The sequence below is a fragment of the Cetorhinus maximus genome, chromosome 13, assembly GCF_964194155.1.
Source record: "Cetorhinus maximus chromosome 13, sCetMax3.hap1.1, whole genome shotgun sequence".
Lineage (NCBI taxonomy): Eukaryota > Metazoa > Chordata > Chondrichthyes > Lamniformes > Cetorhinidae > Cetorhinus > Cetorhinus maximus.
Window position 1 is genome coordinate 2,465,183 of NC_135891.1, and position 15,447 is coordinate 2,480,629.

At 46.0% G+C, this 15,447-nt stretch overlaps 1 protein-coding gene across 6 annotated transcripts in view; it reads right to left on the bottom strand.

The window, feature by feature from the left end:
• LOC144688352 (DENN domain-containing protein 3-like) overlaps positions 1-15,447 on the bottom strand; it is a 145,033-nt gene that overhangs the window by 7,465 nt on the left and 122,121 nt on the right. For all 6 annotated transcript variants that reach the window (XM_078554808.1, XM_078554804.1, XM_078554806.1 and 3 more), the window contains 6 exons: positions 14,644-14,751; positions 12,425-12,561; positions 10,564-10,724; positions 9,732-9,868; positions 5,927-6,045; positions 691-828 (listed from right to left, as the gene is read on the bottom strand). In XM_078554808.1, the coding sequence (XP_078410934.1) occupies positions 691-828; positions 5,927-6,045; positions 9,732-9,868; positions 10,564-10,724; positions 12,425-12,561; positions 14,644-14,751 (800 nt within the window). The remainder of the gene's footprint in view (positions 1-690; positions 829-5,926; positions 6,046-9,731; positions 9,869-10,563; positions 10,725-12,424; positions 12,562-14,643; positions 14,752-15,447) is intronic.

The following is a 15,447-nucleotide window of genomic DNA, read 5'->3' on the forward strand; positions in this document are numbered from 1 at the left end:
CTGAAATTAAATTTGATAGTGGTTAGGGTTACAGGTTAGGATGAGGATTAGGTGTTCATTTGGGGTTGATTTTCAGTTTAGGATTAGAATAGGGCTAGAGGAGAATTTACGGTTACAGTTATGATTTGCACCCGAGTTAGTGGTTAGTTTGGTGTTAGAATTAGGGGTTCGTTTTAGGATTAGGGATTAGGTTGTGGGGGTTAGAATTAGTGCTAGAATTTGGGTTAGCAATTAGTTCGGGCTTAGGAGGGTTAGGAGTTCTGGACAGAGTAGATAAGGAGAAATTATTCCCCCTTGTGAAGGGATTGAGAACGAGGTGGCACAGTTTTAAAGTAATTTGCAAAAGAAGCAAAAGCAATGTGAGAAAAACATTTCTCATGCAGCAAGTGGTGAAGGTCTGGAATGCACTGCCTGAGAAGTAGTCGAGGCTGGTTCAATTAAAGCATACAAAAGGGAATGAGGCTGTTATCTGAAAAGGAAGAATGGGCAGAGTTACGGGGAGAAGGTGAGAAAATGGCACTAAGTGAATTGCTCATTCGGAGAGCTGGTGCAGACGTGATGGGCTGAATGGCCTCCTTCTGTGCTGCAAGAATTCTGAGACTCTGGGTTATTCGGGGTTAGTATTTGATTTCGGGTTTAGGGGTTAGTGTTAGATATCTTATCTTGATCTTTACAACGTTATTTGCCTACCTGCTTTTTGACATGAATCATGCATACTATTTCAGTGCAGCCTGGTAGTGGGATTATTTTGATTGGATCGGTGAGATTGTCAGTTTTCCAGATGTATATGTTCGCTTGCTGACTGCAGACCATCCACAGCTCATCTCTCTGCAACACCAAATCAAACCAGTGTTAAACACGAGCCATTCCCCGATGGTTAGGTCATGAATGTGGAAGGGGAAACCAATAAAACCATTCGCTGCCTCGACAATGTCATTGAAATAGGGAGCTGTGAGCAGGGAGCGGGTCAGCTGCAAGGTCCTGTATTTCTGAACCAACTTTCACAACATAGGGCATCCCAAAATACTTTACAAAGAGGGAGTCTCGCATTTTAAGTGCTTTATAGCCAATTACATATTTTTGGAGTGTAATCACTGTTGTAATGTGGTAAACATGACAACTAATTTGAGCACAGCAAGATCCAAAAACAGCAATGTGATAATGATCAGTTAATCTGTTTTGGTGATGCTAAGTTGAGGGATAAATAACGGCCAGGAAGCTGGAACGTAAGCCCCTGCTCTTCTTCAAAATGCGCCATTGGACCTTTTATGTCCACTTGAGAGGGCAGACTGGTCCTCGATTTCTTGTCTCATCCAAAAGATGGCACCTCTGACAGTGTGACACTCCCTCACTACTGACCCCCAACAGTGCAGCACTCCCTCACTACTAACCCCCAACAGTGCAGCACTCCCTCACTACTGACACCCAACAGTGCAGCACTCCCTCACTACTGACCCCCAACAGTGCAGCACTCCTTTGCTACTGACCCCCAACAGTGCAGTGCTCCCTCAGTACTGACCCTCCGACAGTGCAGCGTTCCCTCAGTATTGACCCTCTGACAGTGCAGCGCTCCCTCAGTACTGACCCTCCGACAGTGCAGCGCTCCCTCAGCACTGACCCTCCGACAGTGCAGTCCTCCCTCAGTATTGACCCTCTGACAGTGCAGTGCTCCCTCAGTACTGACCCTTCGACAGTGCAGTGCTCCCTCAGTACTGACCCTCTAACAGTGCAGCGCTCCCTCAGTACTGACCCTCCGACAGTGCAGTGCTCCCTCAGTATTGACCCTTTGACAGTGCAGCGCTCCCAGAAGAACATGAAGTAGAATCAGTCTGGGTGTAAATTAGGAATAGCAAGAGTCAGGAAACACTGGTGGGGGTAGTTTATAGGCCCACTAACAGTAGTTATACCGTTAGGCAGGGCCTCAAACAAGAAATTATTGGAGCTTGTAACAAAGGAAAAGTAATAATTGTGGGGGACTTTAATCTTCATATAGAGTAGGACAATCAACTTGGCAAGACTGGTCTAGAAGATTAATTTGTGGAATGTTTTTGTGACAGTTTCTTAGGCCAATACGTTTGAGAGCTGAATAGGGCTAAAGCTATCTTAGATCTAGTATTGTGGGGTAATGAAGCAGGGTCAATTAGTAATGTCATTGTAAAAGATCCTCTGGGAAATGGTGATTATAATACCATTGAATTCCATGTTAAATTTGAAAGTGACATTCTCCAATTGTAAGGAACCTATCCTTTTATTTCTGTTGGACTGTTGTAAAGAACATATCTTTTTATTTTCTATTGGACTGTGGATTGGAATTACAATGGCTGCAATTGGAAAGACAAGTCCACTGGGGCAGGATGAGAAACATATACAATGTTGCATTCCTGGAACAGTGTGTGCCATGAAAGACAGGATGGTGCCGGAAAGGAGTCCTGGACCAGGGGAGCTGCCTGGCAACAGTGTTATGATTGGCACCTGACCAGGTGACCAGGTTTGTGTGAAAAGCAACGTAGCAGGAATAGATCCTAGCCTGAAAGGAACAAGACCTAAAACCTCTTTCTCCTGCGTGTGAAAAATTCCAGTAATTCCACAGCCGCAGAAAACTCCTGGCCTGCAAAGAGAAAACATCTAAAATCTCTTTTTCTCATATCTCTACAACCTGCTCTCTCTCTCTCTCTCGCTCTCTCTGAGGAAACCCCTGTAAAGAGGAAAAGGGAAAACCACTGTTAGAGACGTTGAAAAGCAAATTCTCAACTAGTGAACTAACAACTGAAAGTGTTTGAAGAACACCTCATGTCATCAACAAAAACTGAAAGGAACTTGGAAGAATCGATCAAAATCAACCCATCGAACCCTGTACTCCGGATTGGTGCTGTTACACTGTTTTATCCCACCCTTAAAATCCATGTTTTGTGTGTTGTGTGTGTATGTAGGGATTTAAGAAAAGGGTAGAGTTTAAGTTATAGTGTTAGAAGTTAGCAGCTCATATTTTTCTTTCTTTCATAGGTATGAGGGGAGAACTGGCTGAGGTTAATTGGGTAAATAACCTGAAAGGTAGGGAAATAAATGAACAACGGGAAACAGTTAAAGAAACAATTCAAAATGTTCGACAAAAATACATTCCATTGAAAAACAAAAATTCAGGCCCATCTGTGGCTCATTCAGGAAGCTAAGGCTAGTATTAGGTTAACAGAAGAGGCTTACAATGTTGTAAAATAACAGTAGCAAGCCTGAGGATTGGGAATGTTAGAAACCAGCAGAGGGCCACCAAGAAGTTGATGAAATAGAAAATGAGAGTAAACTAGCCAGTAATATAAAAACAGATTGTAAGATCTTTTATAAGTATATAAAGAGGAAGAGAGTATCTAAAATAAACACTGGTTCCTTAGAATCAGAGACAGGAGAAATTATCATGGGGCACAAGAAAATGTACAAATATTTTATGAAATATTTTCACGGTAGAAAACACAAGTTTCATACCAGAAATAGACAGCAACCTAGGGGTTAAAAAGAGTGAGGAAATTAATATCGGCAGAGAAAAAGTATTAGAGAAACTTAAGGGACTGAAATCCAACAAATCCCCGGACCTGATGACCTACACCCTCGGGTTCTAAAGGAGAGGGATGGCGGATGTGCTGGCTGTGATTTTCCAAAATCCCTTCAATTTCAGAACAGTCCCATCAGATTGGAAATTGGCAAATGTTACACTGCTGCTCAAGAGTGGGAGAGAGAAAACAGGGAATGACAGGCCAGTTAGCCAAACATCAGTTGTTGGGAAAATACTGGAACCTATTATTAAGGAAATCTTACAATGTACTTAGAAAAAACATAGTATGGTTAGAGCAAGTCAGCATGGTTTTACTAAAGGGAAATCCTGTTTGACAAATTTATTAGAGCTTTTGGATGTAACTAGTAGGGGTAGATAAAGAGGAATCAGTAGATGTAGTATACCTGGATTTCCAAAAGGCTTTCGATAAGGTGCCACACAAAAGGTTAATAGGTAAGATAAGGGCTCATGGAGTTGGGTGTAAAATATTTGACATGGACATAGGACAAAGGAGCAGAAATTAGGCTATTCGGCCCATCGAGTCTGCTCTGCCATTCAATCATGGCTGATAAGTTTCTCAACCCCATTCTTCCGCCTTCTCCCCATAACCTTTGATCCCCTTACCAATCAAGAACCTATCTATCTCAGTCTTAAACACACTCAATGACCTGGCCTCCACAGCCTTCTGTGGCAATGAATTCCATAGATTCACCACTCTCTGGCTAAAGAAGTTTCTCCTCATCTCTGTTCTAAAAGGTCTTCCCTTTACTCTTGAGGCTGTGCCCTCGGGTCCTAGTCTCTCCTACTAATGGAAACATCTTCCCCACGTCCACTCTATCCTCTATTTGCATTGATAAGAGGATTGGTTAACAGACAGGGAGCAGAGAGTGGGCATAAACAAGGCTTTTTCAAGTTGGCAGGCAGTGAATAGTGGAGTGTCGCAAGGATCAGTGCTGAGGCCTTAGCTGTTTACAATCTATATTAATGACATAGATGAAGAGACAGAGAGTAATGTATCTAAGTTTGCTGATGGTGCCAAGCTTGGTGGGAAGGTAAGCTGTAGGGAGGACACAGAGAGGCTGTAAAGAGATATAGACAGGTTAGGTGTGTGGGGAACAAGATGGCAGATGGAGTATAATGCAGGGAAGTGCGAGGTTATTCACTTTGGTCATAAGAATAAAAAGCAGAATATTTTTTTAAAAGGTGAGAAACTTGTAAGTGTGGATGTTCAAAGAATATTGGGTGTACTTGTACAAGGAACACAAAGTTAACATGTAGGTGCAGCAAGCAATTAGGAATGAAAATGGTATGTTGGGCTTTATTGCAAGGGGATTGGAGCACAGGAGTAAAGAAATCTTGCTACAGTTGTACAGGGTTTTGGTGAGACCACATCTGGAAAACCGTGTGCAGTTTTGGTCTCCACATTTAAGAAAGGATATACTTGCACTGGAGGTGGCACAGCGAAGGTTCACTAAATTGGTCCCTGGGATGAGGGGGTTGTTCTATGATTAGAGGCTGGGTAAACTGGGTCTATATTCTCTGGAGTTTAGAATGAGAGGTGATCTCATTGAAACCTACAAAATTCTGAAGGGGCTTGACAGAGAGATTGTTTACCCTGGTCAGGGGATCTAAAACACGGGGCACAGTCTCAGGATAAGGGGCCGATCATGTAGGACAGAGCTGAGGAGAAATAACTTCACCCAAAGGGTTGTGAATCTTTGGAATTCTCTACCCCAGAGGGTTTGTGGATGCTCCATTGTTGAATACATTTAAGGCTGGGATAGACAAATTTTTGATCCCTCAGGAACTCAAGGGATATGGGGAGTGGGTGAGAGTTGGAGCCCAAAATCATTCATGATCATATTGAATGGCGGAGCAGGCTTGACGAGCCATGTGGTTTATTCTTGCTCCTATTGTATGTGTTCTTGTGTTATTTTCCCCTTCAGTATTGAACCCCTGACAGTGCAGCGCTCCCTCAGTACTGACCCTGCAACAGTGCAGCACTTCTTCAGTACTGACCCCATGACAGTGCAGCACTCCCTCAGTACTGACCTCCTGACAGTGCAGTGCTCACATGTTTTGTGTGTGTTTGTGTGTGTGCATGCGTTTGTGTGCATGTGTGAAAGAGTGTACCCCTGACCTCAACTTCTAACCTCCACAACCATCAACCCTTAACCCTCAATTTCAACCCCAGCACTCAACCCTTGACCTCAATACCCGAACACTCAACTCCTAATCCCAACTTCAACCACTTAACCACTGACTCCTAACTCACCATGACCTCAGCCCTCCAATCCCTGACCAAATTGCCCAAACTCAACCCCTAGCCCCTGACAGGTAACCATTCTTTGACCTCAACCTGTGAATTTCGCATTAAGATACCTGAGGGATGATGAGAAAGTAGGTCATGAGGATGGATCCACTGTCGGGACTGGGTGTGATGGTTATCTCATGCATCTGTGTCCCATCCCGGGCCAGGACCAACAGGCTGTACTCAACACCTGTGAATGGACAGCAAGAAGAAAGGAAGGGGAGAGAGAGGGGGAGAAAGAAGATAGAAAGAAAGAAGCGGAGAGGGGGGAGTGAAAGAGGGAATGAGTAGCCAAAAGGAAGAAGAACAGAAAGGGCAAGAGAAAGAAGGAGAGAGAAATGTGAATTGAAGAAGAGAAAAATATAAGAGAGGAAATAATGGAAGAAGTGTGAGAGAAAAGTGAAAATGGGAGAGGAAGATTAAGAAGAGATGGAGAAAGGAAGCTCAAGAGAATAGAAGGAGAAAGAGAAATGTAAGTGGGCAAAACAATGAGGGAGAGTGAGAAGGAGACGGTGAGGAAGAAGAAATGAAAAGCGAAGAGTGAGAGGAGATATCGAAAGAGAAGAGAAAGAAGTAGAGAAGGAATTAAATTGAACATGGTTAATATTATATATTATTATAAACTTTCCCAATGGCTGTGTGAGGAGTTGCATCTCCTCAGATGATATAGACACTGCACCCAGGAGGGACCCAGAGGCATACCAGGTCTACATCTGGGTCTGCATTGATCAAAACCTGTGTGATGGGGAAGAAAAAAAATAACTCTTCAATAGATTCGGTATGTGGGAGGAGAAGATTGAATGGATTGAGGGGTCCTCTTTAAAATCAGTGAAATTTACAGCCGGGTAGGAAGCCTTGGACGATTGTGTCCATAACATAAGAACATAAGAATTAGGAACAGGAGTAGACCATTCAGCCCCTCGGGCCTGCTCTGCCATTCAATAAGATCATGCCTGATCTTTTTGTGTTTCAATTTCCACATTCCCATCAACCCCCGATAACCTTTGATTCCCTTGACTAACAAGAATCTATCTACCTCTGCCTTAAAAATATTCAATGATCCCACCTCCACCACCTTCTGAGCCAGAGAGTTCCAGAGTTGCACGACCCTCAGAGAAACAAATTCTCCTCATCTCTGTCATAAAAGGGCGACCCCTAATTTTAAAACAGAGATGGTTTCCCCCTTGTCCTCACTTATCACCCCACCAGCCTCCGCACTCAAAGGATCATCCTCCGCCATTTCCACCAACTCCAGCATGATGCCACCACCAAACACATCTTCCCTTCACCCCACCCTGGCAGCATTCCGCAGGGATCGTTCCCTCCGGGACACCCTGGTCCACTCCTCCATCACCCCCTACACCTCAACCCCCTCCCATGGCACCTTCCCATACAACCGCAGAAGGTGCAACACCTGCCCCTTTACTTCCCCTCTCCTCACCGTCCAAGGGCCCAAACATTCCTTTCAAGTGAAGCAGCATTTCACTTGCACTTCCCTCAATTTAGTTACTGCATTCGTTGCTCCCAATGTGGTTTCCTCTACATTGGAGAGACCAAACGCAGACTGGGTGACCGCTTTGCAGAACACCTTTGGTCTGTCCACAAGCATGACTCAGACCTCCCAGTCGCTTGCCATTTCAACACTCCACCCTGCTCTCATGCCCACATGTCTGTCCTTGGCCTGCTGCATTGTTCCAGTGAAGCTCAGCACAAACTGGAGGAACAGTACCTCATCTTCCGACGAGGCACTTTACACCCTTCCGGACTGAATATTGAGTTCAACAATTTTAGATCATGAACTCTCTCCTCCACCTCCACCCACTTTCCAACCAACCCCCCCCCTCTTTTTTCCAATAATTTATATAGATTTTTCTTTTCCAACTATTTCCATTATTTTTAAACGTATTTCCATTCATTGTTTTATCTCTACCTTTTAGCCTATTTCGATCCCCTCCCTTCACTCCACCCCACCCCAACTAGGGCTAACTGTACCTTGCTTGTCCCGCTTTCTACCCTTAATTATCACATTCCTTAGATAATATCACCACCTTCAACACCTCTTTGTCCTTTTGTCTATGACATCTTTTGGTTATCTCCACCTATCACTGGCCCTCTATCCAGCTCTACCTGTCCCACCCCCCCCTTAAACCAGCTTATATTTCACCTCTTTTCTATTTTTACTTAGTTCTGTTGAAGAGTCACATGGACTCGAAACGTTAACTGTGTTCCTCTCCGCAGATGCTGCCAGACCTGCTGAGTTTTCCCGGGTATTTTTATTTTTGTTTTGGTTTCATTCCCTGGCTGGAAAGAGATTACGTTTTGTAGGCTGTCAAATAAAAAAGAAACATCTACATTTCTATATCACCTTTCATGACCTCAGGATGCCTCAAACACTATACGACCAATGAACTTTTTTTGAAGTGCAGTCACTGTTGCAATATAGGAAACATGGTACCATACTTGTGCATGGCAAGATCCCACAACCACAGTGGGGTAATGATTAGACAGCCTGTTTTTACGCTGTTGATTAAGGGAGAAATACTGTCCTGGACACCAGGGTGAACTCCCCTGTTCTTCAAAAAATGGCCATGAAATTGTTTACATCTACCTGAGGAGGCAGACCAGGCTTTAGTATAACATCTCACCCAAAAGATAGCACATCTGACAGTGCAGCGCTCCCTCAGTACTCACCCTCTGACATTGCTGCACTCCCTCAGCACTGACCCTCCGACAGTGCGGCGCTCCCTCAGTACTGACCCTCTGATATTGCTGCACTCCCTCAGCACTGACCCTCCGACAGTGCGGCGCTCCCTCAGTACTGACCCTCTGATATTGCTGCACTCCCTCAGCACTGACCCTCCAACAGTGCGGCACTCCCTCAGTACTGACCCTCCAACAGTGCTGCACTTCCTCAGTACTGACCCTCTGACAGTGCTGCACTCCCTCAGTAGTGACCCTCCGACAGTGCAGCACTCCCTCAGTACTGACCCTCCAACAGTGCGGCACTCCCTCAGTACTGACCCTCCGACAGTGCTGCACTCCCTCAGTACTGACCCTCCAACAGTGCAGCACTCCCTCAGTACTGACCCTCTGACAGTGCAGCACACCCTCAGTACTGACCCTCCGACAGTGCAGCACTCCCTCAGTACTGACCCTCTGACAGTGCTGCACTCCCTCAGTACTGACCCTCCGACAGTGCTGCACTCCCTCAGTAGTGACCCTCTGACAGTGCAGCACTCCCTCAGTACTGACCCTCCGACAGTGCTGCACTCCCTCAGTACTGACCCTCCGACAGTGCTGCACTCCCTCAGTACTGCACTGCGAGTGCCACCCTGGATTTTCTGCTGAAGTTTCTTGAATGGGATTTGAATCCAGAACTTTCTAAGATGTGCACGTGTCACCCACGAGCTCTCTGTCAGAGATGCTAGCAAGCAACATGATTCTGAGCTTGTGATCACTGTCCTGTGATGCTGTTGACAGGCATGGATGGAACAAACAGCAGCTATGATGCAAACTAGCTGAATCAGCCTGCGCCCATTCCCTGGCGAAGCTTGCACATGAGGAATACCCACTAGAGGGCACCTATCACCTGTGGAACTGTACCCCAGTAACAGACAGCCTCTTCCAGGGGGAATAGCGATGGGGGGTGCAGGGGGTCTGCAATTGGAGAACCAAACACTTTGTGAAACGCCTAGTTCAGGGCTGTCTCTGTGTTCCTGACATAGTTACAAAACACACTGGATGGAGATGAAACGGCATCGCACACACATTGAGCTTACAGTGGACCTGCTGATAGACCCCTTTCGCCACAGAACCTCTACGTGCCAACTTGGCACAGCCCCCAACATCCCAGAACAAAGGTCGAAACATACTCACAGCACCAGATCAGGTCATGATGGAGGGAAATAGATGTGAGCCTCCAACACTGAGGTAACTGGAACTGACTCTTCATCTCCATCATTTCCGGATCCCAGAGAAGAATGGATCCATCCAGGCTACAGGAGTAGATCTGACTGGGGTTAAAAAGAAAACTGCTCAAGTTCTCCATATATTGCCTGCGTTGAACTGTCTGTTCTTTTCCATTATTAGGGATTCGGTGCTCACCGGAAAGGCCAGCATTCGTTGCCCACCCCTGTTTGCCCTTGGAACTGAGTGACTTACTAGGCCATTTCAGGGGGCAGTTAAGAGTCAGCCACATTGCTGTGGGTCTGGAGTCACATGTAGGCCAGACCAGGTAAGGACGGCAGATTTCCTTCCCTAAAGGACATTAGCGAACCAGGTGGGTTTTTTTACAACAATCTGATAGTTTCATGGTCACCATTACGGAGACTAGATTTATATTCCAGATTTATTTCATTCATTGAATGTAAATTTCCCTCTTGTTGTAGTGGGATTTGAACTCGCTTTCTACTGGACTTTCAGCCCAGGCCCTACTGGATTACTGGCCCTGTGACATCACCACTACACCGCAGCCCTACGCCTCTAGAGATTGTGGATCAGTGAGTGTGTATTGGTAAACGTAGATCAGTGCTTTTCCAGCTCGAGTATTGAATTTTGAGAATGGTGATGGGGTGTTGCTGGACACTTGGACTCTGTGTTGGTGTAACCTTCACGAGAGTGAATGAGGATTCTGAGCTGGACCTTGCAGGTGACCGGCGGTGGGGTGGCAGGGGGGGGTCTGGGAGAGAGTAGGTAGTGTTTGGATCACCTGGTTCTGCCCTCTATCTCCTCCTGTATCATATCCGACACCTGATTACGATGTCCCACCAGCCTCTTGTTGCAGGTCATGTTAAGCGCGTCGATGATGTAAATGGAGGAATCCTCCGATCCCAGCCACACCTGCTCATGCCCGATGCCAATCACACAGTTCTACACCAGGAGAGAAAGAAAGAGGTCACATTAGATTCAGGCACGAAGAATGGGGCTGCTGGTGCTAGGCACTGGACATCGCCTATTTTGGCTTCTATCGAGGCCCAATGATAGGCTCACTGGGTCTTCTGCCCTTCATTCCCTTCACTCAGGTACTGGGTCTGGGCATCTCTAAGGGGTTCTGATGGATTACTGCCAGGCGCAGGGGACAAGAGGGGTAAATTTATGCCTTTGAAAATTTCTAGCATTATTGATAAGTAAGTATTTCGTTTTTCTACCTAATAGAAGTATTTAAATTATGAACGGGTTTTATAGAGTAGGCATAGAGAAAATCTTTCTACTTTGCGGGACACCAAAACCAGAGCCATGAAAATACAATAGTCACTAATAAATCCAATCGAGAATTCAGGAGAAACTTCATTACCCAGAGAGTGGTGAGAGTGTGGAACTTGCTCCCATAGGGAGCGTGAACCTCTGAAGTGAATAGCAGAGATGGATTTAAGGAGTAGCTAGATAAACACATGAGGGAGAAAGGAATAGAAGGATATGGTGAGATGGAGCAGGATGGGAGGAGGCTCATATGGAGTGTACATGTTGGCACAGGCCAGATGGGCCAAATGGCCTGTTTCAGTGCTGTATGGTCAGTGTGATACCTACAATCCTGCGGGAGCTGAAAAAGGCAGGAGTGAGGGAGATTGATGGTTAAACATCAGTCTCCCTCATCAGCGCCTTCCAAAGCCACGACCTCTACCATCTAGAAGGACAAGGGCAGCAGATAGATGGGAACACCACCACCTGGAAGTTCCCCTCCAAGTCACTCGCCATCCTGACTTGGAAATATATCACCGTTCCTTCACTGTCGCTGGGTCAAAATCCTGGAACTCCCTTCCTAACAGCACTGTGGTTGTATCTACACCACATGGACTGCAGCGGTTCTAGAAGGCAGCTCACCACCACCTTCTCAAGGGCAACTAGGGATGGGCAATAAATGCTGGCCCAGCCAGCGAAGCTCACATCACATGAATGAATAAAAAAAAATCCCAGCTTTCTCCTCCCGCCCCACACTCCAGGACTTACGTTTCCGGCCTCTGGACGCTCGGCTATCGGAAAAGCTGGAATTGTTGCCCTTTGAGCAGAGAAAGTTTCAAAGCCATGAAAGGTTTAGATTGAGTGAGTAGAGAGAGTTGGGGGGAGAGCCTGTACCTAATGGGAACAGAATTAGAGTGACTGACGAAAGAACCAGTGGAGACATGAGGAACAGCTTTCTTACATGAAGGGTGAATACAGGTTCAAAGGTGGTCTTCAGAATGGAATTGGATAAATATCTGAAAGGGGGATATAGCAAAAGAATGGGTGGGACTAACTGGATTGTTCTTTGAAAGAGCTATCGCTGACTTGCATGTTTTCCCTCTCTGTTTGATTCTGTGATTCTATCGGAACGAGCACCGATTGTATTCGAGAGTCGGACCTCCAGGATTTTGTGCATTCCTCCTTTGGTTCAAGAGCCCAGGTTTCTCCCTGAGGATGTGTAGCTGTGATGTGCTGCACTGGTGGCTCGACTTCACCCCTCTGACATTGTGAACATGCGTGGCACATAAGAGCGGTTTGAGATTGGGGGTGGGGGGTGGCGGGGGGAGGGGGAGTGGTGGGGGTGCATGGCCTGTGCATTCCCGGGCAGCCGTTGCCACCCACTCACTCACCAGTTTTGAGCGCCCTGCCTGGATGGGTGGCTGCTCCATGATCCAAGTGGCTGCGTTGTACATCATCACCCTCCCATCACTCAACGTACACCAGAGCTTCGGGTGTGTGTCTGCACTCTCACATGGGTCCAGATTACCTGGCAACAGAGAGGTCATATCCTCATCTCTACACCATCAACAAAACAACAAAATCTGCATTTACATAGCACTTTTTAACATGGTAAAACATCCCAAGGCACTTCACAGGAGCATTAGTGAACAAAATTTGACACCAAAGCGCATAAGATGATATTAGGCCAGGTAACCAAACCTTGGTAAAAGAGGTAGGTTTTAAGAGAGGTAGAGAGTTTAGGGAGGGAATTCCAGAGTTTAGGGCCCAGGCAGCTGAAGGAATAGCCACCACTGGCAGAGCGATTAAAATTTAGGGATGCTCAAGAGACCAGGATTAGAGGAGCTCAGGTACCTCGGAGGTTGTGTGACTGGAGGAGGTTACAGAGAGAGGGATGTGTGAGGCCATGGAGGAGTTTGAAAACAAAGGATGAGAATTTTAAAATCAAGATGTTGCTTGACTGGGGAGCCCATGTCAGTCAGGATACGATGCAGAGTTTTGGATGAACTTAGGTTTTTTGGCGAGGATGTTGTGGAATTGAAATCATATCTGAAAGTTGATACAAGCTCAACTCCACTTGAATAAAGTATAACTAAACAGGTAGTGAGGACTGGGATTCTACCCAATGCAGTTGTGTTGGGGAGACTGAGAAAGAGAGAGAGTGTTGGTAAGGTCAGCCCAATGGACCATTTTGGAAGTGCTAACATTGGCCATATCTCTGACTGATTTGTCCTCTTTTACCTTTGTTTAGTTCCACGTCACCCTCTAACTGCAGAGTGTGACAGTGGCGTGTGACAGTGCAACATTATCTTAACCTGGGGAAATACAGTAGTGTGTAGGGATGTCACAGGCAGCCACAAATGTGCCAGTCAGATATCCACAGGACCTGTTCACAGAGAGGAGAATGTGACAGATGGGTCATAGCCCAACTCACTCCACTGTCCAGCTTCCTGATGTTAATTGTTTTAGTGGAGTTTGTGCGGAATCACAGTGAAGAAAAAGATATATGTTACCTCGGAATGGCCCAAGCACTTTACAGCCAATGAAATAACTTCTGAAGTATAATCACTGTTGTAATGTAGGGAAACATATTAATTGATTTCAACTGATTTCTGGTGTGAGGGATAAACATTGGCCAGGAAACAGGTAAGAACCTCCCCTGCCCCTCTCTGTCGTGGGATGTTTCACGTCCTTGGTTTAACATCTCAACTAAAACCTCCGACACCTCCAACAATCCGGCGCTCACCAAGTGCCACCCTTGATAATGCACTCAGTCTGTATAGAGTAGAGCTCGCAGAGCGGGGAAGTGAGGTACAGACCCTTGCCAAGACCCCATCTGGCATAACTGGGGTTCAGTCCTGGGCACCGCACTACAGGAAGGAGAGATTAGCCTGGGGGGGGGGGGGTGGAATGCAGCACAAATTCGCCAGAGTGATACTGGAGCTAAAAGGGTTAAATTGTGAAGCAAAGTTGCATAAATTTGACCTGTTTACCCTTGAGTTTAGAAGGTGGAGCCTTCAAAATGTTTGAACTAATAAAGGAATCTGATAGGGTTGATACAGAGAAACTACTTCCTCTGGTGGGGGAGGGTCCAGCACAAGGGGGCAGAATCTTAAAATGAGAGCCAGGTCATTCAGGGGTGATGTTAGGAAGCACTTCTTCACACAAAGGGGAGTGGAAATCTGGAACCGTCTCCCCCAAAAAGTTGCAGAAGCTGGGGGAAAATTGGAGCTTTCAGGATCAATAGAGTTTTGTTGGGTAAAGGTATTAGGGGATATGGTGCGTAAAATGGAATTAAGGTACAGATAGCCATAGTCAAATTGAATAATGGAACAGGTTCAAGGGGCCGAATGGCTTCCTTCTGTGTCTTTTGTTTCTTTTTAGGGCAGAAGAAGCTGACTGAGCCGAGGACATTCAATGAACTCTACTCCCAAACCTGTCACCTGAGAGAAAACATCTGCACTTACATTTTTGCAAAGGGGATTCTGGCGAGTGAGAGGAATGAGTTTATTAGGGAAGATTAAGCAGGGTCACCTTAGAATGAAAGTGGGAGCAAAGTGGAGGGTTCTGTTCCGGAATGCACCATGAGAAACATGAGTCAGTAACTTACCAGGAACATACAATAGGACATCAACTGCATAGGAAGTAGAATTGGAATCAGAGAGATGAAGGGTGTGCTTCAGGGCATCGGATGTCATCTTTGGTACAGTGGGCGGCTCTGAGGTGGAGAATGAATGGAACTGTTAATAAAGCAGAATATATTGCCTCGTGAACCACTCATCCCCTTCACCCAAACTGTGTCCCTCAACCCTCGGTGTGAAGGAATACTGGAGTGTGGACTTACATTGAGAACCACAGGTGATGTCTAGGTCAGTGATGCTCTCTGTCTCTTTGGACACTGCTTGATGTTGCTGGTCAATAACCTCAAAGTCAACAATTTGGAAACTATCCAGACAGCTCAGACATGTCCTAAATGGTGTCAGCTGGGTTTCAGTGAGAGCCCCTCTTCCCTCTGAGTCAGAGGGTTCATGCCCCAATTCAAATATTTGAGCCCACAAATCAGGCTGAGTACTGAGGGAGTGCTGCACTGCTAGGGGCGCTGTCTTTCACTTGAGACATTAACTGGGCACCCACCTGCATAAAAGATTCCACGACACTGTTCCAAGGAAGATCTGGGGGTTCTCCCCGCTGTGTCCCGAACAATATTTATTTCACAACCAACATCACTAAAACAGATTATCTGGTCATTATCATAATGCTGTTTATGGGATTGTGCTGTGTGCAAACTGGCTGCCACATTTCCTACAAGTACAACAGTGGCCACTCTTCAGAAAGTACCCCATTGGCTGTAAAGTGCTTTGGGAGGGTCACTGGTCATGAAAGGTGCTGACAAACTAACCACTTCAGGCCAATG